At 47.4% G+C, this 21,325-nt stretch overlaps 1 protein-coding gene across 17 annotated transcripts in view; it reads right to left on the bottom strand.

The window, feature by feature from the left end:
* The window catches only part of LOC144139566 (uncharacterized), a 126,405-nt gene that overhangs the window by 24,946 nt on the left and 80,134 nt on the right, over positions 1 to 21,325 (bottom strand). For 8 of the 17 annotated variants that reach the window (XM_077671873.1, XM_077671881.1, XM_077671867.1 and 5 more), the window contains 3 exons: positions 17,644 to 17,685; positions 17,297 to 17,326; positions 14,203 to 14,244 (listed from right to left, as the gene is read on the bottom strand). In XM_077671873.1, the coding sequence (XP_077527999.1) occupies positions 14,203 to 14,244; positions 17,297 to 17,326; positions 17,644 to 17,685 (114 nt within the window). The remainder of the gene's footprint in view (positions 1 to 14,202; positions 14,245 to 17,296; positions 17,327 to 17,643; positions 17,686 to 21,325) is intronic. The other 9 variants (XM_077671872.1, XM_077671878.1, XM_077671874.1 and 6 more) reach the window with 5 other exon arrangements.

Genomic DNA, 21,325 nt, shown 5'->3' with positions numbered 1-21,325 from the left:
CTTCATCTCTTTGTATCACTCGCCACAACCTCCCCTTTGCTTTCCGAGGTTTTCTTGACTGCCAACCCTTATTTTATGTCTTATTTCACGGAGCCCCTCATTTCCCATTTTTCTGATACGCTACATGCTTAGCGAGGGCATCTCTTCTGGCAGTCTTGGTGCCAAAGGGAGCTTAAGAGGGTTCAAAGCTGGTCGACCACTCTCGACATGTCGTAGACACTCGAGTCGCGGCCCGGGGGTTAAAAAGAAGGTCCCCTTCACCCCGAGTAGTCCGACTGGCGCTGGCTACCACCCCCAAGTGCAGGAAAAAAAGATACCTTAACATAAATACCCGAGAAAGTTCTGGGGAAACAGCCCCGCCATTAGCGTAGTGGTTATCGCACCAGACCGGTATTCTGGAGGTTGTGGGTTCGGATCCCACCCGGCGGGCATTTTTTCACCACTCTCTTTTCGACTCAAAAAATTCTTCATCTCTTTGTATCACTCGCCACAACCTCCCCTTTGCTTTCCGAGGTTTTCTTGACTGCCAACCCTTATTTTCTGTCTTATTTCACGGAGCCCCTCATTTCCCATTTTTCTGATACGCTACATGCTTAGCGAGGGCCTCTGTTCTGGCAGTCTTGGTGCCAAAGGGAGTTTAAGAGGGTTCAAAGCTGGTCGACCACTCTCGACATGTCGTAGACACTCGAGTCACGGCCCGGGGGTTAAAAAGAAGGTCCCCTTCACCCCGAGTAGTCCGACTGGCGCTGGCTACCACCCCGAAGTGCAGGAAAAAAAATACCTTAACATAAATACCCGATAAAGTGCTGGGGAAACAGCCCCGCCGTTTGCGTAGTGGTTATCGCACCAGACCGGTATTCTGGAGGTCGTGGGTTCGGATCCCACCCGGCGGGCATTTTTTCACCACTTTCTTTTCGACCCAAAAAATTCTTCATCTCTTCCCATCACCCACCACAACCTCCCCGTTGCTTTCCGAGGTTTTCTTGACTGCCAACCCTTATTTTCTGTCTTATTTCACGGAGCCCCTCATTTCCCATTTTTCTGATACGCTACATGCTTAGCGAGGGCATCTCTTCTGGCAGTCTTGGTGCCAAAGGGAGCTTAAGAGGGTTCAAAGCTGGTCGACCACTCTCGACATGTCGTAGACACTCGAGTCGCGGCCCGGGGGTTAAAAAGAAGGTCCCCTTCACCCCGAGTAGTCCGACTGGCGCTGGCTACCACCCCCAAGTGCAGGAAAAAAAAATACCTTAACATAAATACCCGAGAAAGTGCTGGGGAAACAGCCCCGCCGTTAGCGTAGTGGTTATCGCACCAGACCGGTATTCTGGAGGTCGTGGGTTCGGATCCCACCCGGCGGGCATTTTTTCACCACTCTCTTTCCGACTAAAAAAATTCTTCATCTCTTTGTATCACTCGCCACAACCTCCCCTTTGCTTTCCGAGGTTTTCTTGACTGCCAACCCTTATTTTCTGTCTTATTTCACGGAGCCCCTCATTTCCCATTTTTCTAATACGCTACATGCTTAGCGAGGGCCTCTGTTCTGGCAGTCTTGGTGCCAAAGGGAGCTTAAGAGGGTTCAAAGCTGGTCGACCACTCTCGACATGTCGTAGACACTCGAGTCACGGCCCGGGGGTTAAAAAGAAGGTCCCCTTCACCCCGAGTATTCCGACTGGCCCTGGCTACCACCCCCAAGTGCAGGAAAAAAAATACCTTAACATAAATACCCGAGAAAGTGCTGGGGAAACAGCCCCGCCGTTAGCGTAGTGGTTATCGCACCAGACCGATATTCTGGAGGTCGTGGCTTCGGATCCCACCCGGCGGGCATTTTTTCACCACTTTCTTTTCGACTCAAAAAATTCTTCATCTCTTTGTATCACTCGCCGCAACCTCCCCGTTGCTTTCCGAGGTTTTCTTGACTGCCAACCCTTATTTTCTGTCTTATTTCACGGAGCCCCTCATTTCCCATTTTTCTGATACGCTACATGCTTAGCGAGGGCATCTCTTCTGGCAGTCTTGGTGCCAAAGGGAGCTTAAGAGGGTTCAAAGCTGGTCGACCACTCTCGACATGTCGTAGACACTCGAGTCGCGGCCCGGGGGTTAAAAAGAAGGTCCCCTTCACCCCGAGTAGTCCGACTGGCGCTGGCTACCACCCCGAAGTGCAGGAAAAAAAATACCTTAACATAAATACCCGATAAAGTGCTGGGGAAACAGCCCCGCCGTTTGCGTAGTGGTTATCGCACCAGACCGGTATTCTGGAGGTCGTGGGTTCGGATCCCACCCGGCGGGCATTTTTTCACCACTTTCTTTTCGACCCAAAAAATTCTTCATCTCTTCCCATCACCCACCACAACCTCCCCGTTGCTTTCCGAGGTTTTCTTGACTGCCAACCCTTATTTTCTGTCTTATTTCACGCAGCCCTTCATTTCCCATTTTTCTGATACGCTACATGCTTAGCGAGGGCATCTCTTCTGGCAGTCTTGGTGCCAAAGGGAGCTTAAGAGGGTTCAAAGCTGGTCGACCACTCTCGACATGTCGTAGACACTCGAGTCACGGCGCGGGGATTAAAAAGAAGGTCCCCTTCACCCCGAGTAGTCCGACTGGCGCTGGCTACCACCCCCAAGTGCAGGAAACAAAAAAAAAACCTTAACATAAATACCCGAGAAAGTGCTGGGGAAACAGCCCCGCTGTTAGCGTAGTGGTGATTGCACCAGACCGGTATTCTGGAGGTCGTGGGTTCGGATCCCACCCGGCGGACATTTTTTCACCACTTTCTTTTCGACCCAAAAAATTCTTCATCTCTTCCTATCACCCACCACAACCTCCCCTTTGCTTTCCGAGGTTTTCTTGACTGCCAACCCTTATTTTCTGTCTTATTTCACGGAGCCCCTCATTTTCCATTTTTCTGATACGCTACATGCTTAGCGAGGGCCTCTGTTCTTGCAGTCTTGGTGCCAAAGGGAGCTTAAGAGGGTTCAAAGCTGGTCGACCACTCTCGACATGTCGTAGACACTCGAGGCACGGCCCGGGGGTTAAAAAGAAGGTCCCCTTCACCCCGAGTAGTCCGACTGGCGCTGGCTACCACCCCCAAGTGCAGGAAAAAAAATACCTGAACATAAATACCCGAGAAAGTGCTGGGGAAACAGCCCCGCCGTTTGCGTAGTGGTTATCGCACCAGACCGGTATTCTGGAGGTCGTGGGTTCGGATCCCACCCGGCGGGCATTTTTTCACCACTTTCTTTTCGACCCAAAAAATTCTTCATCTCTTCCCATCACCCACCACAACCTCCCCGTTGCTTTCCGAGGTTTTCTTGACTGCCAACCCTTATTTTCTGTCTTATTTCACGGAGCCCCTCATTTCCCATTTTTCTGATACGCTACATGCTTAGCGAGGGCCTCTGTTCTTGCAGTCTTGGTGCCAAAGGGAGCTTAAGAGGGTTCAAAGCTGGTCGACCACTCTCGACATGTCGTAGACACTCGAGGCACGGCCCGGGGGTTAAAAAGAAGGTCCCCTTCACCCCGAGTAGTCCGACTGGCGCTGGCTACCACCCCCAAGTGCAGGAAAAAAAATACCTGAACATAAATACCCGAGAAAGTGCTGGGGAAACAGCCCCGCCGTTTGCGTAGTGGTTATCGCACCAGACCGGTATTCTGGAGGTCGTGGGTTCGGATCCCACCCGGCGGGCATTTTTTCACCACTTTCTTTTCGACCCAAAAAATTCTTCATCTCTTCCCATCACCCACCACAACCTCCCCGTTGCTTTCCGAGGTTTTCTTGACTGCCAACCCTTATTTTCTGTCTTATTTCACGGAGCCCCTCATTTCCCATTTTTCTGATACGATACATGCTTAGCGAGGGCCTCTGTTCTTGCAGTCTTGGTGCCAAAGGGAGCTTAAGAGGGTTCAAAGCTGGTCGACCACTCTCGACATGTCGTAGACACTCGAGTCACGGCGCGGGGATTAAAAAGAAGGTCCCCTTCACCCCGAGTAGTCCGACTGGCGCTGGCTACTACCCCCAAGTGCAGGAAAAAAAATACCTTAACATAAATACCCGAGAAAGTGCTGGGGAAACAGCCCCGCCGTTAGCGTAGTGGTTATCGCACCAGACCGGTATTCTGGAGGTTGTGGGTTCGGATCCCACCCGGCGGGCATTTTTTCACCACTCTCTTTTCGACTCAAAAAATTCATCATCTCTTTGTATCACTCGCCACAACCTCCCCTTTGCTTTCCGAGGTTTTCTTGACTGCCAACCCTTATTTTATGTCTTATTTCACGGAGCCCCTCATTTCCCATTTTTCTGATACGCTACATGCTTAGCGAGGGCATCTCTTCTGGCAGTCTTGGTGCCAAAGGGAGCTTAAGAGGGTTCAAAGCTGGTCGACCACTCTCGACATGTCGTAGACACTCGAGTCGCGGCCCGGGGGTTAAAAAGAAGGTCCCCTTCACCCCGAGTAGTCCGACTGGCGCTGGCTACCACCCCCAAGTGCAGGAAAAAAAAAACCTTAACATAAATACCCGAGAAAGTGCTGGGGAAACAGCCCCGCCGTTAGCGTAGTGGTTATCGCACCAGACCGGTATTCTGGAGGTCGTGGGTTCGGATCCCACCCGGCGGGCATTTTTCACCACTCTCTTTTCGACTCAAAAAATTCTTCATCTCTTTGTATCACTCGCCACAACCTCCCCTTTGCTTTCCGAGGTTTTCTTGACTGCCAACCCTTATTTTATGTCTTATTTCACGGAGCCCCTCATTTCCCATTTTTCTGATACGCTACATGCTTAGCGAGGGCATCTCTTCTGGCAGTCTTGGTGCCAAAGGGAGCTTAAGAGGGTTCAAAGCTGGTCGACCACTCTCGACATGTCGTAGACACTCGAGTCGCGGCCCGGGGGTTAAAAAGAAGGTCCCCTTCACCCCGAGTAGTCCGACTGGCGCTGGCTACCACCCCCAAGTGCAGGAAAAAAAGATACCTTAACATAAATACCCGAGAAAGTTCTGGGGAAACAGCCCCGCCATTAGCGTAGTGGTTATCGCACCAGACCGGTATTCTGGAGGTTGTGGGTTCGGATCCCACCCGGCGGGCATTTTTTCACCACTCTCTTTTCGACTCAAAAAATTCTTCATCTCTTTGTATCACTCGCCACAACCTCCCCTTTGCTTTCCGAGGTTTTCTTGACTGCCAACCCTTATTTTCTGTCTTATGTCACGGAGCCCATCATTTCCCATTTTTCTGATACGCTACATGCTTAGCGAGGGCCTCTGTTCTGGCAGTCTTGGTGCCAAAGGGAGTTTAAGAGGGTTCAAAGCTGGTCGACCACTCTCGACATGTCGTAGACACTCGAGTCACGGCCCGGGGGTTAAAAAGAAGGTCCCCTTCACCCCGAGTAGTCCGACTGGCGCTGGCTACCACCCCGAAGTGCAGGAAAAAAAATACCTTAACATAAATACCCGATAAAGTGCTGGGGAAACAGCCCCGCCGTTTGCGTAGTGGTTATCGCAACAGACCGGTATTCTGGAGGTCGTGGGTTCGGATCCCACCCGGCGGGCATTTTTTCACCACTTTCTTTTCGACCCAAAAAATTCTTCATCTCTTCCCATCACCCACCACAACCTCCCCGTTGCTTTCCGAGGTTTTCTTGACTGCCAACCCTTATTTTCTGTCTTATTTCACGGAGCCCCTCATTTCCCATTTTTCTGATACGCTACATGCTTAGCGAGGGCATCTCTTCTGGCAGTCTTGGTGCCAAAGGGAGCTTAAGAGGGTTCAAAGCTGGTCGACCACTCTCGACATGTCGTAGACACTCGAGTCGCGGCCCGGGGGTTAAAAAGAAGGTCCCCTTCACCCCGAGTAGTCCGACTGGCGCTGGCTACCACCCCCAAGTGCAGGAAAAAAAATACCTTAACATAAATACCCGAGAAAGTGCTGGGGAAACAGCCCCGCCGTTAGCGTAGTGGTTATCGCACCAGACCGGTATTCTGGAGGTCGTGGGTTCGGATCCCACCCGGCGGGCATTTTTTCACCACTCTCTTTCCGACTCAAAAAATTCTTCATCTCTTTGTATCACTCGCCACAACCTCCCCTTTGCTTTCCGAGGTTTTCTTGACTGCCAACCCTTATTTTCTGTCTTATTTCACGGAGCCCCTCATTTCCCATTTTTCTAATACGCTACATGCTTAGCGAGGGCCTCTGTTCTGGCAGTCTTGGTGCCAAAGGGAGCTTAAGAGGGTTCAAAGCTGGTCGACCACTCTCGACATGTCGTAGACACTCGAGTCACGGCCCGGGGGTTAAAAAGAAGGTCCCCTTCACCCCGAGTAGTCCGACTGGCCCTGGCTACCACCCCCAAGTGCAGGAAAAAAAATACCTTAACATAAATACCCGAGAAAGTGCTGGGGAAACAGCCCCGCCGTTAGCGTAGTGGTTATCGCACCAGACCGATATTCTGGAGGTCGTGGCTTCGGATCCCACCCGGCGGGCATTTTTTCACCACTTTCTTTTCGACTCAAAAAATTCTTCATCTCTTTGTATCACTCGCCGCAACCTCCCCGTTGCTTTCCGAGGTTTTCTTGACTGCCAACCCTTATTTTCTGTCTTATTTCACGGAGCCCCTCATTTCCCATTTTTCTGATACGCTACATGCTTAGCGAGGGCATCTCTTCTGGCAGTCTTGGTGCCAAAGGGAGCTTAAGAGGGTTCAAAGCTGGTCGACCACTCTCGACATGTCGTAGACACTCGAGTCGCGGCCCGGGGGTTAAAAAGAAGGTCCCCTTCACCCCGAGTATTCCGACTGGCGCTGGCTACCACCCCCAAGTGCAGGAAAAAAAATACCTGAACATAAATACCCGAGAAAGTGCTGGGGAAACAGCCCCGCCGTTTGCGTAGTGGTTATCGCACCAGACCGGTATTCTGGAGGTCGTGGGTTCGGATCCCACCCGGCGGGCATTTTTTCACCACTTTCTTTTCGACCCAAAAAATTCTTCATCTCTTCCCATCACCCACCACAACCTCCCCGTTGCTTTCCGAGGTTTTCTTGACTGCCAACCCTTATTTTCTGTCTTATTTCACGGAGCCCCTCATTTCCCATTTTTCTGATACGCTACATGCTTAGCGAGGGCCTCTGTTCTTGCAGTCTTGGTGCCAAAGGGAGCTTAAGAGGGTTCAAAGCTGGTCGACCACTCTCGACATGTCGTAGACACTCGAGGCACGGCCCGGGGGTTAAAAAGAAGGTCCCCTTCACCCCGAGTAGTCCGACTGGCGCTGGCTACCACCCCCAAGTGCAGGAAAAAAAATACCTGAACATAAATACCCGAGAAAGTGCTGGGGAAACAGCCCCGCCGTTTGCGTAGTGGTTATCGCACCAGACCGGTATTCTGGAGGTCGTGGGTTCGGATCCCACCCGGCGGGCATTTTTTCACCACTTTCTTTTCGACCCAAAAAATTCTTCATCTCTTCCCATCACCCACCACAACCTCCCCGTTGCTTTCCGAGGTTTTCTTGACTGCCAACCCTTATTTTCTGTCTTATTTCACGGAGCCCCTCATTTCCCATTTTTCTGATACGATACATGCTTAGCGAGGGCCTCTGTTCTTGCAGTCTTGGTGCCAAAGGGAGCTTAAGAGGGTTCAAAGCTGGTCGACCACTCTCGACATGTCGTAGACACTCGAGTCACGGCGCGGGGATTAAGAAGAAGGTCCCCTTCACCCCGAGTAGTCCGACTGGCGCTGGCTACCACCCCCAAGTGCAGGAAAAAAAATACCTTAACATAAATACCCGAGAAAGTGCTGGGGAAACAGCCCCGCCGTTAGCGTAGTGGTTATCGCACCAGACCGGTATTCTGGAGGTTGTGGGTTCGGATCCCACCCGGCGGGCATTTCTTCACCACTCTCTTTTCGACTCAAAAAATTCTTCATCTCTTTGTATCACTCGCCACAACCTCCCCTTTGCTTTCCGAGGTTTTCTTGACTGCCAACCCTTATTTTATGTCTTATTTCACGGAGCCCCTCATTTCCCATTTTTCTGATACGCTACATGCTTAGCGAGGGCATCTCTTCTGGCAGTCTTGGTGCCAAAGGGAGCTTAAGAGGGTTCAAAGCTGGTCGACCACTCTCGACATGTCGTAGACACTCGAGTCGCGGCCCGGGGGTTAAAAAGAAGGTCCCCTTCACCCCGAGTAGTCCGACTGGCGCTGGCTACCACCCCCAAGTGCAGGAAAAAAAAAACCTTAACATAAATACCCGAGAAAGTGCTGGGGAAACAGCCCCGCCGTTAGCGTAGTGGTTATCGCACCAGACCGGTATTCTGGAGGTCGTGGGTTCGGATCCCACCCGGCGGGCATTTTTCACCACTCTCTTTTCGACTCAAAAAATTCTTCATCTCTTTGTATCACTCGCCACAACCTCCCCTTTGCTTTCCGAGGTTTTCTTGACTGCCAACCCTTATTTTATGTCTTATTTCACGGAGCCCCTCATTTCCCATTTTTCTGATACGCTACATGCTTAGCGAGGGCATCTCTTCTGGCAGTCTTGGTGCCAAAGGGAGCTTAAGAGGGTTCAAAGCTGGTCGACCACTCTCGACATGTCGTAGACACTCGAGTCGCGGCCCGGGGGTTAAAAAGAAGGTCCCCTTCACCCCGAGTAGTCCGACTGGCGCTGGCTACCACCCCCAAGTGCAGGAAAAAAAGATACCTTAACATAAATACCCGAGAAAGTTCTGGGGAAACAGCCCCGCCATTAGCGTAGTGGTTATCGCACCAGACCGGTATTCTGGAGGTTGTGGGTTCGGATCCCACCCGGCGGGCATTTTTTCACCACTCTCTTTTCGACTCAAAAAATTCTTCATCTCTTTGTATCACTCGCCACAACCTCCCCTTTGCTTTCCGAGGTTTTCTTGACTGCCAACCCTTATTTTCTGTCTTATGTCACGGAGCCCATCATTTCCCATTTTTCTGATACGCTACATGCTTAGCGAGGGCCTCTGTTCTGGCAGTCTTGGTGCCAAAGGGAGTTTAAGAGGGTTCAAAGCTGGTCGACCACTCTCGACATGTCGTAGACACTCGAGTCACGGCCCGGGGGTTAAAAAGAAGGTCCCCTTCACCCCGAGTAGTCCGACTGGCGCTGGCTACCACCCCGAAGTGCAGGAAAAAAAATACCTTAACATAAATACCCGATAAAGTGCTGGGGAAACAGCCCCGCCGTTTGCGTAGTGGTTATCGCACCAGACCGGTATTCTGGAGGTCGTGGGTTCGGATCCCACCCGGCGGGCATTTTTTCACCACTTTCTTTTCGACCCAAAAAATTCTTCATCTCTTCCCATCACCCACCACAACCTCCCCGTTGCTTTCCGAGGTTTTCTTGACTGCCAACCCTTATTTTCTGTCTTATTTCACGGAGCCCCTCATTTCCCATTTTTCTGATACGCTACATGCTTAGCGAGGGCATCTCTTCTGGCAGTCTTGGTGCCAAAGGGAGCTTAAGAGGGTTCAAAGCTGGTCGACCACTCTCGACATGTCGTAGACACTCGAGTCGCGGCCCGGGGGTTAAAAAGAAGGTCCCCTTCACCCCGAGTAGTCCGACTGGCGCTGGCTACCACCCCCAAGTGCAGGAAAAAAAATACCTTAACATAAATACCCGAGAAAGTGCTGGGGAAACAGCCCCGCCGTTAGCGTAGTGGTTATCGCACCAGACCGGTATTCTGGAGGTCGTGGGTTCGGATCCCACCCGGCGGGCATTTTTTCACCACTCTCTTTCCGACTCAAAAAATTCTTCATCTCTTTGTATCACTCGCCACAACCTCCCCTTTGCTTTCCGAGGTTTTCTTGACTGCCAACCCTTATTTTCTGTCTTATTTCACGGAGCCCCTCATTTCCCATTTTTCTAATACGCTACATGCTTAGCGAGGGCCTCTGTTCTGGCAGTCTTGGTGCCAAAGGGAGCTTAAGAGGGTTCAAAGCTGGTCGACCACTCTCGACATGTCGTAGACACTCGAGTCACGGCCCGGGGGTTAAAAAGAAGGTCCCCTTCACCCCGAGTAGTCCGACTGGCCCTGGCTACCACCCCCAAGTGCAGGAAAAAAAATACCTTAACATAAATACCCGAGAAAGTGCTGGGGAAACAGCCCCGCCGTTAGCGTAGTGGTTATCGCACCAGACCGATATTCTGGAGGTCGTGGCTTCGGATCCCACCCGGCGGGCATTTTTTCACCACTTTCTTTTCGACTCAAAAAATTCTTCATCTCTTTGTATCACTCGCCGCAACCTCCCCGTTGCTTTCCGAGGTTTTCTTGACTGCCAACCCTTATTTTCTGTCTTATTTCACGGAGCCCCTCATTTCCCATTTTTCTGATACGCTACATGCTTAGCGAGGGCATCTCTTCTGGCAGTCTTGGTGCCAAAGGGAGCTTAAGAGGGTTCAAAGCTGGTCGACCACTCTCGACATGTCGTAGACACTCGAGTCGCGGCCCGGGGGTTAAAAAGAAGGTCCCCTTCACCCCGAGTAGTCCGACTGGCGCTGGCTACCACCCCCAAGTGCAGGGAAAAAAATACCTTAACATAAATACCCGAGAAAGTGCTGGGGAAACAGCCCCGCCGTTAGCGTAGTGGTTATCGCACCAGACCGGTATTATGGAGGTCGTGGCTTCGGATCCCACCCGGCGGGCATTTTTTCACCACTTTCTTTTCGACTCAAAAAATTCTTTATCTCTTTGTATCACTCGCCACAACCTCCCCGTGACTTTCCGAGGTTTTCTTGACTGCCAACCCTTATTTTCTGTCTTATTTCACGGAGCCCCTCATTTCCCATTTTTCTGATACGCTACATGCTTAGCGAGGGCATCTCTTCTGGCAGTCTTGGTGCCAAAGGGAGCTTAAGAGGGTTCAAAGCTGGTCGACCACTCTCGACATGTCGTAGACACTCGAGTCGCGGCACGGGGGTTAAAAAGAAGGTCCCCTTCACCCCGAGTAGTCCGACTGGCGCTGGCTACCACCCCCAAGTGCAGGAAAAAAAACCCTTAACATAAATACCCGCGAAAGTGCTGGGGAAACAGCCCCGCCGTTAGCGTAGTGGTTATCGCACCAGACCGGTATTCTGGAGGTCGTGGGTTCGGATCCCACCCGGCGGGCATTTTTTCACCACTCTCTTTTCGACTAAAAAAATTCTTCATCTCTTTGTATCACTCGCCACAACCTCCCCTTTGCTTTCTGAGGTTTTCTTGACTGCCAACCCTTATTTTCTGTCTTATTTCACGGAGCCCCTCATTTCCCATTTTTCTGATACGCTACATGCTTAGCGAGGGCATCTCTTCTGGCAGTCTTGGTGCCAAAGGGAGCTTAAGAGGGTTCAAAGCTGGTCGACCACTCTCGACATGTCGTAGACACTCGAGTCGCGGCCCGGGGGTTAAAAAGAAGGTCCCCTTCACCCCGAGTAGTCCGACTGGCGCTGGCTACCACCCCCAAGTGCAGGAAAAAAAGATACCTTAACATAAATACCCGAGAAAGTGCTGGGGAAACAGCCCCACCGTTAGCGTAGTGGTTATCGCACCAGACCGGTATTCTGGAGGTCGTGGGTTCGGATCCCACCCGGCGGGCATTTTTTCACCACTCTCTTTTCGACTCAAAAAATTCTTCATCTCTTTGTATCACTCGCCACAACCTCCCCTTTGCTTTCCGAGGTTTTCTTGACTGCCAACCCTTATTTTCTGTCTTAATTCACGGAGCCCCTCATTTCCCATTTTTCTGATACGCTACATGCTTAGCGAGGGCCTCTGTTCTGGCAGTCTTGGTGCCAAAGGGAGTTTAAGAGGGTTCAAAGCTGGTCGACCACTATCGACATGTCGTAGACACTCGAGTCACGGCCCGGGGGTTAAAAAGAAGGTCCCCTTCACCCCGAGTAGTCCGACTGGCGCTGGCTACCACCCCCAAGTGCAGGAAAAAAATACCTTAACATAAATACCCGAGAAAGTGCTGGGGAAACAGCCCCGCCGTTAGCGTAGTGGTTATCGCACCAGACCGGTATTCTGGAGGTCGTGGCTTCGGATCCCACCCGGCGGGCATTTTTTCACCACTTTCTTTTCGACTCAAAAAATTCTTCATCTCTTTGTATCACTCGCCACAACCTCCCCGTTGCTTTCCGAGGTTTTCTTGACTGCCAACCCTTATTTTCTGTCTTATTTCACGGAGCCCCTCATTTCCCATTTTTCTTATTTATATATAGATATATATGGATATATATATAGTAAAAGGGGTGCAATAAAAAAACAACTTTAGATGAAAAACATAACACAGACATTTGGGACGGGGACCGTCCTTTCTTAAGAGTAACATCTTACAGAATGGAAGTGGTTTATACAATGCTCAAATACTTGAGGTTCCGGGGGCGGTGACATATGTTTAAGATTGTAAGCCAGGAGGAACAGAGAAAGGGCATTGAAATGTGAGAGAGAAAGCCAGCAATAAGGAAGGACAATTTAGCAACGCAGAAATAGGTAAGAGAGGGTGAAGGGAAGAGGCGAGCAAGGGAGAACTAAAGTGAGAGAGAAGGGCAGTGGTGAGGACAGGCAAACTAAAAAATTTTAGAGAACCGAGAGGACACGACAGACAGAATCTGCGCAGTGATAAGGGACACATAATTGCGTGGTTGACAGGTTTTGTGAATTGTAAGCGCCCGTGGTCATTGCCGGCGAACAATAAGCAAGGCCGCTGCAAGGCTGTCCTACGTGCGCGCGCTTTGAAGACTCCCGTGCGGGGGTCGCGTGTTTTTGTCGGCCTTCGAAGACGTTCCCTGATCTACCTTCCCCACTTTTCCTCTTTATTCTGCGCCGGCGCCAAAGCCGTAATGTGTCTACGTGAATGGGTGCATTTTACTAGCGCAAACTACGGACCACACGAGTAAGAAAAAGACAGGACGAACGCCCGTCCTGTATTTTCTTACATCATCAGAGCTTTTATGCGCTGCATTGAGTGAAGCGGATCATTCATCTCCAGCAATCCATGGAAAATAGTTTTATACGCATCTATCTATCCATGGGTGCTTTAGTGATTCTGCTGCCTGGGTAACTTCTCCAGTACTCCAATAGGTTGGTGTATACCGCACATCTGATAACTGTGGGTGAGGAAGACCTGCTTTTTAGTTTCCGTTTAGTGAAGGAAACTTGCACAGCCTGTTTAGAGCATTCGACTGAGAGGAAAATTAATGACACGGAAACGCACCGCAAATGTAGCCGCGTTCAGGCGGAGAATTTGTGCAGGACTGAGAAATGATGGAAATAATAAAACAATTATATGAGGCCGTCTAGTTCTGCTTTAAATTGCTTCAAGTCGCAAGCACTATGGTTTCCTAGGACTTTTGCGCCTCCTACAGTTCAGCGTAGTTCTCGTAGCTGGGTGGTGAACCATGCTTAGCAGACGCAGAATCTGCCCATATGTTCGGTCTAAAAGCAATTTGTACTGCCGGCCACGGCACGAGTCAATCCGAGAGCCTAAATGAATACTAGGCAATCTGAAGGCTTCCCTTTGCTCTAAGTGGCACCACGATTCGAGCATGTTCCTTAAACCATAAGAACACAGTGCTAGATTTTTTTTTCTCCTCTTGGCTGCACGGAACGCGAACCAGAAGGTCGGTTTCCCTTGTGTTCTATAGATGCTGGAGTCGCGCATTCTCGTGAAGACACAAAACAATGAATAAAGTTTCAGACTTGTGTGTGCCTTCATTTTTTGTTATCCTTTCTTTTACGGCATTGTTTTATGGGCGCACATTGAATGTTGGTGCCATACGATGTTCCAAGAGCCTTGTTTTTACCCTCATAGGGAGCCCTACTGCGCTGCGCCCTATTACCTGGGTAACTTTCTCGGTTTCACCACGTGGCAGCGTGTCTCCTGAGGTGGCTAAACAAGAGGCGGATGGTATTGGTCCTCCGCTAGTAGACGTTCAATACTATCGACTTAATCAGAATATTCTGGATCATACAAATGCGAAGGATAGCGGTGTCTGCCCCAATTTGCTCACTGGCGAACAGCTTTGACATAACAGACCTTCGCAGCTGCTAATCAGTATGCGAAACTCAAAAGAACGAGCAACTTTGACTCCTGGCGGAAGCAAAATCCCGGAAAACAAAAATATATCACCAACATCAAGTTTTATAAAACCGCTAGTGTGCGCAATGCTATTTCAAATAGAAGAGTCTAGAACAAGAAGTGTACATGATCTATTTCATTACTCACCTTCAGTACGGGTGCTTTTTTCTTCCGTAGATTTTTCCTCGCCTATACGTGCAAAACATTTGGATGAATACCTTCATGGTAATAATGAGAACCTAATGATCATGATGACGCTGAGGTAATTGTCCCTAAATGCTGTTTTTAATCTATACTCTCGTTGATATATGTTCTAAGTTCAAGCCTACTGCAAGCTAAAAGTGCCTGTTTTTTGGTATTTATACAAAAATAATAGTGAGTTTAAGTTTGTTGTAGTAAATAGTTGCGGAATACACATTATTATTTCAAACATGAAGAATAGTTTCTAAATAAAACCCTGCAATTATTAAGCCCAAGTACTAAAGGAGAGTTTGAAGCGGGGACAAATCTTTGTGTAAGGAACTCAACTTCACAAGGTAATGTTATCCGGCATAATAAAGCTAACGCAAAAAAGTGGCTATTGCGGGACGTGCAAGGTCCAGAGTACGACCGTAAAATCAATAGTAAAACTTATCAAGAAATTTGTGAGGCAAAGCACAGACTTGTGACAAGCAGAACATGAATGAGTCGAGGGGGAAGGGAGAATAGCGGACCGTCAACAGATAAACATAGCCGAATTGTGAAGATGAAGTTTTAAGCATTCCGGACTTGGGAGCAGAAATGTTTATGGCTATAGTATCCGGTGAAACAAAAACTGGTTCCGTGCGGCTTAAGTATGACTGAGAATCCCGGCTTCTGTATTTTTTCTTCTACGGAATAATCATGCGAATGTTCCAGTAGTATTGAACTTCATCATTTTTAATATATATCCAATAAATGAGGGTAATCTTAAGCCCAGCGTTTCTTATAGGGTGGAATAAACACTACCTGCCTGATCGGGCAGAGTGCAGTGACATCTACAAGGACACATCTTTAATAGCTCGCTACTTTTGGAGTGTCCTACGTCAGCTTCATAGCACATTTTTTTAAACCTAAATATGTCTCGGGAATATAAAGTTTTTACCCATGATTGCGCACTATATATTTGCGATAAACTCCCACGAAGATCACATACTTCTACACAATGTGCTACAAACCCTATAAACCTGGTCAACAACTAACCAACGACACTTACCCTGAAGATCTATTTTGTTGAAAATACTAAAGAAGGAGACAGGTCCAATTTCCTTTTTCATTCTTAAGCCTTCAGTGTCCCCAATTCCCGAGCATAAATACCGCGGATTAACAACACCCTAGGATTAGGAGGTGGGGCTACCACATTGTAGCAGCAGCTTTTTTAGGGTCGCCGATGTAACATAGAAGACGCTGTTCGGTGCGCAAGTGCAGAAACAAGCCTATTTGAGTGACAAAACCATTGAGAGAGCTAGGTTGGAGGCCCTACAATTTTGGGGGGTCACTTTTACTTTCACTAATAAAACTAGGGTTCAAAGAAGGAACAGGAAGGAAATTGGATTTACATACAATCGGTAGCGGTATTGTTACTCACTCACTGAGCTTATCAAAAAGGCTCTAATCCTAACTCTTCAAAACAGAGGCACATTAGCACGCCTAAGAATTATGTGCAGGTTGAATCATAGCGAAATATTGACTGACAATTATAATAACATTTTTGTGGGAAAGAAGAAACATGCCTCGCTAGAATACTTTCGAATAGTTTAGCCACTGTTCCTTCCGCAGAGGATCATTTAGATAACCATTCTACACGATCTGATCTGTCTGTACATGAACACCCGTTTAACTTCGTGGTGAAGGACTAAAATATTGTTTCAGCGCTTCCTTCTTACGTATCACCTACAACATTTTTGCACATGGGCACACGTTCGTGGGAAGAACGCTCCTGGGTATAAATGAATTTTTGAAGAAGTCTTCTTCGGTTTCGCGGTAAAAACAGATGTGCCAAAGAAAGCCGCAGAAAAGCGACGTTGAATGTCAAACCCCATCGAATGAAATTCGCAGGCCCTTTCGCTACATGCGTTTATTATTGAATGGGGCTGGTTTTAAATGACCGCGTAACTGTATAAAGAATATTTTTAATCTACCAGAATAGTCGAGTTAGTGACAATACCTCAGTGCTCTCCCTCTAATAGTTAACATTGTACCACGCCGAATGCTAGAGATGAAATAAGTGGAGAAATGCCTGAGACAGATGATTAGATAACGGGGATGTGTTTACGCGCCAGAACAAAACGAACACAGTAACGCCGTGTAAAAGTTTGTTGCAATATCCTTGTGGCTCAGGGGGTCAAGGAGGACCGTGATTATAATAGCATGGTAGGTGTCAGCACGCGGAGACTTTTTGACCATGTGTTAGATGACTGGTGTTAAAACTGAATCGTTCTTTTATAAGGGTACTCCATCGTGAAAGTTATACTTAACCCTTTGCAGTTAAACAATAAGAATAGCTTAACCGCAAAGAGAAAGTGAGAAATGCATAATGTTAAGGCTATTTTTCAGATAATGGAAAAAACATTCTTTTAAAGTAATCCAACGATTTCGCATTCGAGAAACTTTTCGACGCAATACCTCCCGTTCACTATGATGTGGTAATTTCCTCAAGAAACTAGCTGGACTTACAGACATAAGAACTCCAATGCATGACAAAAAGTAAAAGCTTCGTTTAATTAGTCTTGAATCATCTTCTGCTGCTGCTGCCAAATTAAAGTGGACATAAAAGCAATATGTATGGCTAGCATAAAATAGATTTTATGGCAAAATGAGACTAAATTGATACTTGTTACGATTGTTTAAAAATTTCGGTGTCTACGTTTCTCCCAGTTATCACTCTAATCATATCCTTTAAAAACGTGTTTTAGAAGCGAATGAGAACACACAAAAAATTATTACTAATCAAAACAAAATATGCTCAAATTGTATTTTTGAGACTGCTGCGGCCGCTTTTCTGATGGAGATGAACAGAAAACACACCCGTGTCAACGAGATTTCGGCGCAAGTTAAAGATTCCCAGTTGGTCGAAATTAATCGTGAGCCCTCCACTACGGCGCGCCTCATCGCCTGCATTGCAACGGCGCATTAAACCCTACAATCAATAATTTAAATTGGGAAGTTGATACAGAAGTGAGTTTTACGAGGTCGGAAAATGCTGAAGTATTGTGGGACTCACCCGTATTTGATGATGCAGACGTTTCTGGGGCTGTACAGAAACAAAAAATAACTGTTAGACGGGTACCTAAGGGCATTGAGGGTTTTTTTGTCAAACTAAATCTCAATGAGAGGTGCAGTGAACGTTACTAACTTTTATGGGAATAAAATCTTGAAAAATATTAAAATTTACCGCATAAATAATTGTCAAGGTAGAAAACGTAGACTTTGATGCGGCAAAACAAAACAAATTATATTATTTATTCCATATTATACTAATGTTTCTGTAAGGTACATCTTAGGTTCTTCTAGGGTTAGAGACGTAGTTATTGGTAATAAGCATGATAAGAAAGAAGCGCATTTATTTACATGTCAACTCAATGGTACTGGTTGGAGCTAGGGACTCTGTCGCTGAAACAAAAAGAGAATGTAGTTGTAAACCAATCAAAGCCGTTATAAATGGTTTGTTTCAGATAGTCGAATAAAATGATGGATAATTTATACTGTTGGTGAGTAAGATAAAACAATTATGCCGAAAAGACAATCCCCCAAGTGAAATACAATTACTTCGTTTTTTTTTTGCTTTTGTGTGCTAACATTTGAGAACAAAGTGCATTGCTTACGGTCGACGCCTCCTGTACGATATATTATAGTGAGAGAAGCGTTTAGGGAGGTCCCTGAAGAAGAAGTACAGGCCGCAATGCCCTGATTAAAAAGGTTTCTTCCCACTGGTGACTTAGGTTCTTCCTGAGGACAATTTATATATGAAATTCAGGAATGCTCTTCGAGTTAGCAGGAAATTGCAATTGAAAAACATCCGGAAAAAAAGAGTAAGCGTTACAGTTTCGGCTATACGCACAACGAATGAGAATTAGCTGCACTGACGCATGAGCGTGCATTGTGAGCCGAATTTCTCTTCAGGATGCCGTGTCGATCAAAATCGCAATAAGGGGAAGCCCAACGTGGCTACATCTGTTTGTTTCCCGAGTGACCGGGAGTCGTGTCAGCCGTAACGCGCTGTAGAATGCGCGATTTTGAAAACGCTTTCGAATTAGTAAATTTAATCTTATTAGAAAATGCGTGAGCGTGAGCCGCATTAGCCTGCGTGAGCCCTAGAGCATGGTATGATCGGAAATCTTTTGCATGCAGGTCGTTGTGTTGTCTTTCTCCGGGTAAGTCTCTATGTCACTCCGAAGGAACACGAGTCAAGTTATAGCTCAGTTACAATGATAAAGCACCTACAGTCGCTGTTCGGAAATTAGAGGGACCAACACATACATATGTTACGTCCGGAGTTTGCGCACTGCGGAATTTTTCTATTACGTTTGAAGTACCGAGGCCGCCTTCGCTCCCCGCCATGTCATGCTTATAAATCTAATTTTCAGCGATGGTTCACGGCTCCACCCTGAGAAGTCATTCTTAGTTTTCAATGTAGTGACGCTGACGCATGCTGGAATACTTGTCAAGCACTAGATTTTCACAAGGTGCGAGTATTTAGCAATACATTTTGTCATCAGTCGCAAAAGTGTTGCGCTTTTTCAAACCCCAGGGACTTGAAACGCACGCACGTTTCTGTTAGTTCACAAAGTTGAGCAGTTATGTTTTATGGCTTTGAAGTAGCTGCACGGGATGGTTGCTTGATTTTTGTGGGCTGCTATCAGCATCATTGTGGGTTTCAAGCAGTGAATAGATTTTGTACATTGACTTTTTCCTTTTATCTAAGTTAGCTTTGTGGTTTTCATAGTGCCGGATACACTCTCTTGGAATGCGCGTTCACAACCTATTTTCATTGGCCTAGGCAGGTATGCTGAAACGCTTAAATCTACGGGTTTCGGGTTTCGCTCGAGAATTTTTTCGACAGATGAACCCTTTTCCGAATGTAGTTATTGTGCTTTTATTCCAACTAAACACATCTCATTTTCGATGAGTAGTTAACTGTCGATAGAAATCAATGACATCAATGCCAGCTACACAAGCTGGCATCTAAACTAGGCCTGAACCAGAAACAGCCAACAGTATGCTAATATATCATTCATAATATTAGAAATTAGGGCGACAACTTATTTTCGTATATGTGGTACAGGCTGCACGCGTATTGCGCACCGCACTACCATAATGCCAATATTTTGAATTGAATATATGTGGCCAAACCGACGTCTAAATATAAGTCATCCGCAAGGATCTGTAAAACCTTTCTTGAAATTGTTTGTAAACTCTAAATGATTTCACAACGAAGCCTACAACAACATCCCGTACCTAAAATATGGGGTCACAAACAACGTTAGCTCAAAATTACTTCTCTATTACCCCGAGATAACTTTCAAACCTGTTAAAACCGTTTTCTTTCTTTCCTGAGCCTTGTTGTCGTTTCAGCGCTCGAACTACGTCATTACTGCGTTGTAGCGGCTGTTGGCCACTTCCTTTTTTTGGGAGAAATATTCACAATCGATAGCTACTTTTGAAAACGCCACCCAGCAAATCAGAAACGGAATGCGGATAGTTCTGCTGTAACGAGCAAATCAAGCTGCGCCGCTGATCTGCGCTCGGGATAACTGGAGCTTTGAGATTGCATACTGGCGAGAAGGAAACAGGGAAAGCCTTTATCGGAAGTGTTTCAGATTTAATCTAATATGTATTTCAGAACCAAGTTTTGAAAGCCTGTTACGGTAGCACCAGCTGTGCAACATTCAGCTTCCATTTGAAAACTAGCCAAAACACACTATCGCTATGCTCCTATAGAAACTGATGCTTCTCCACAGCGAAGCTCCTACATACAACTGATTTTAACATTAGGCATGTGTATGTGGCTAATGGAGGAAGTCGGTGCGTTCGGTGCTCTTACAAATACTACCAAAACCATCAGAAAACTTTGTTCCAGACAATGCTAGCACTGCGAAGCACCGCTCAATACTCAAATCAAACACTCCAAGGCCAGCAAGATGGTCAGTACAGCCAACGTCTTCACCTGTAAGCAGCGGGTCACAGCCAGGCGCAATGCTTTCTGTGTGGTTTGCGTGAAAAATGCGGGCACACAAAATTTATTGCTTGGCGCGATCAAAATGTCCAACTTCTTAATGCTGGTGAGCTGCCTTTTCTCTGGTACGTGTGCAGGAGCCGACACTTCCAACCAAGCCCGATCAGGACACCATCCGGGGGCCATTGCGACACCGCTCGCCTCTTGCTGCCTCAAGTCTGATCATAAGGCGTATTCCCAACCCTGGCAACCTTGGAATCCAACTGGGTGAGAAAAATGACCTCGTCAGCGTGGTCGAAGGTATATCATACCTAACTGACAAGTTGAGTCAGCTACACGAGAACCATTCGCATAGTCAAAGTGAAACTAGCAACAGAAATCTGGAAGACAGGACAGCCGTAAAGACGTCTCGTCGCAGTGAGGTGTGCTTTATTCGCAAGGAGCTAGGGGAACACGAGGCACTGCGGAAGGCATCTGCAGAGCCTGAGGAACAAGGAAACAAAGCTTTCGAAACGTGGTCAAGGACCCCTTGCCCTCGTCTTCGAGTTCTGAACCTTTATTAGTTCACTTCGAGAGAGATACCGGGTTGACTTCTGAGCCAGTAAAAATGAGCGAGGAGAAGTATTAGGGTGGCTGGAAGCCGCAGTTTTAAATAGCAAATATCGATTCTCGCGCATAGAAGGCAAGTTTGTGTTAAGGCTGCTTAGCGGTGAGGGAGAAATCCGAGTGGGAGTGACAGGGGGTGGCGCATAAATTTGTGAGTCTCTTGAGGAAAGCAGCTTTAACGCTGTCTTGCAATATGGAGCATGATTAAGAAAGGCTTACAAATACCTCAAGAGCAACAAATTATCGCATGTCACTAAAAATCCGTAAATCACCATGTCTGCTGCCCAACTAAATATTTGCGTAATCACAGGTAGCAGAAGCTGACTTAAAGCGATGGTGAACCAGAGCAGGCAAACGAAACTTGTATTTTGTACTCTGAATTGTTTGGGTTTGTAAACACACGCTCTACTTCAATGAAAAGTGCCTTTAAGAAAGTGTTTGAGTGATAAAACTGTGGGAGTGCCGAAATAG

Source organism: Haemaphysalis longicornis, unplaced genomic scaffold, assembly GCF_048455015.1.
Source record: "Haemaphysalis longicornis isolate Haplotype H1 unplaced genomic scaffold, Haemaphysalis longicornis Haplotype H1 scaffold_5, whole genome shotgun sequence".
In the NCBI taxonomy this organism is placed as follows: domain Eukaryota; kingdom Metazoa; phylum Arthropoda; class Arachnida; order Ixodida; family Ixodidae; genus Haemaphysalis; species Haemaphysalis longicornis.
The sequence above is the reverse complement of the archived record's forward strand: the minus strand, read 5'-3'. Positions and strand labels throughout refer to the sequence as shown.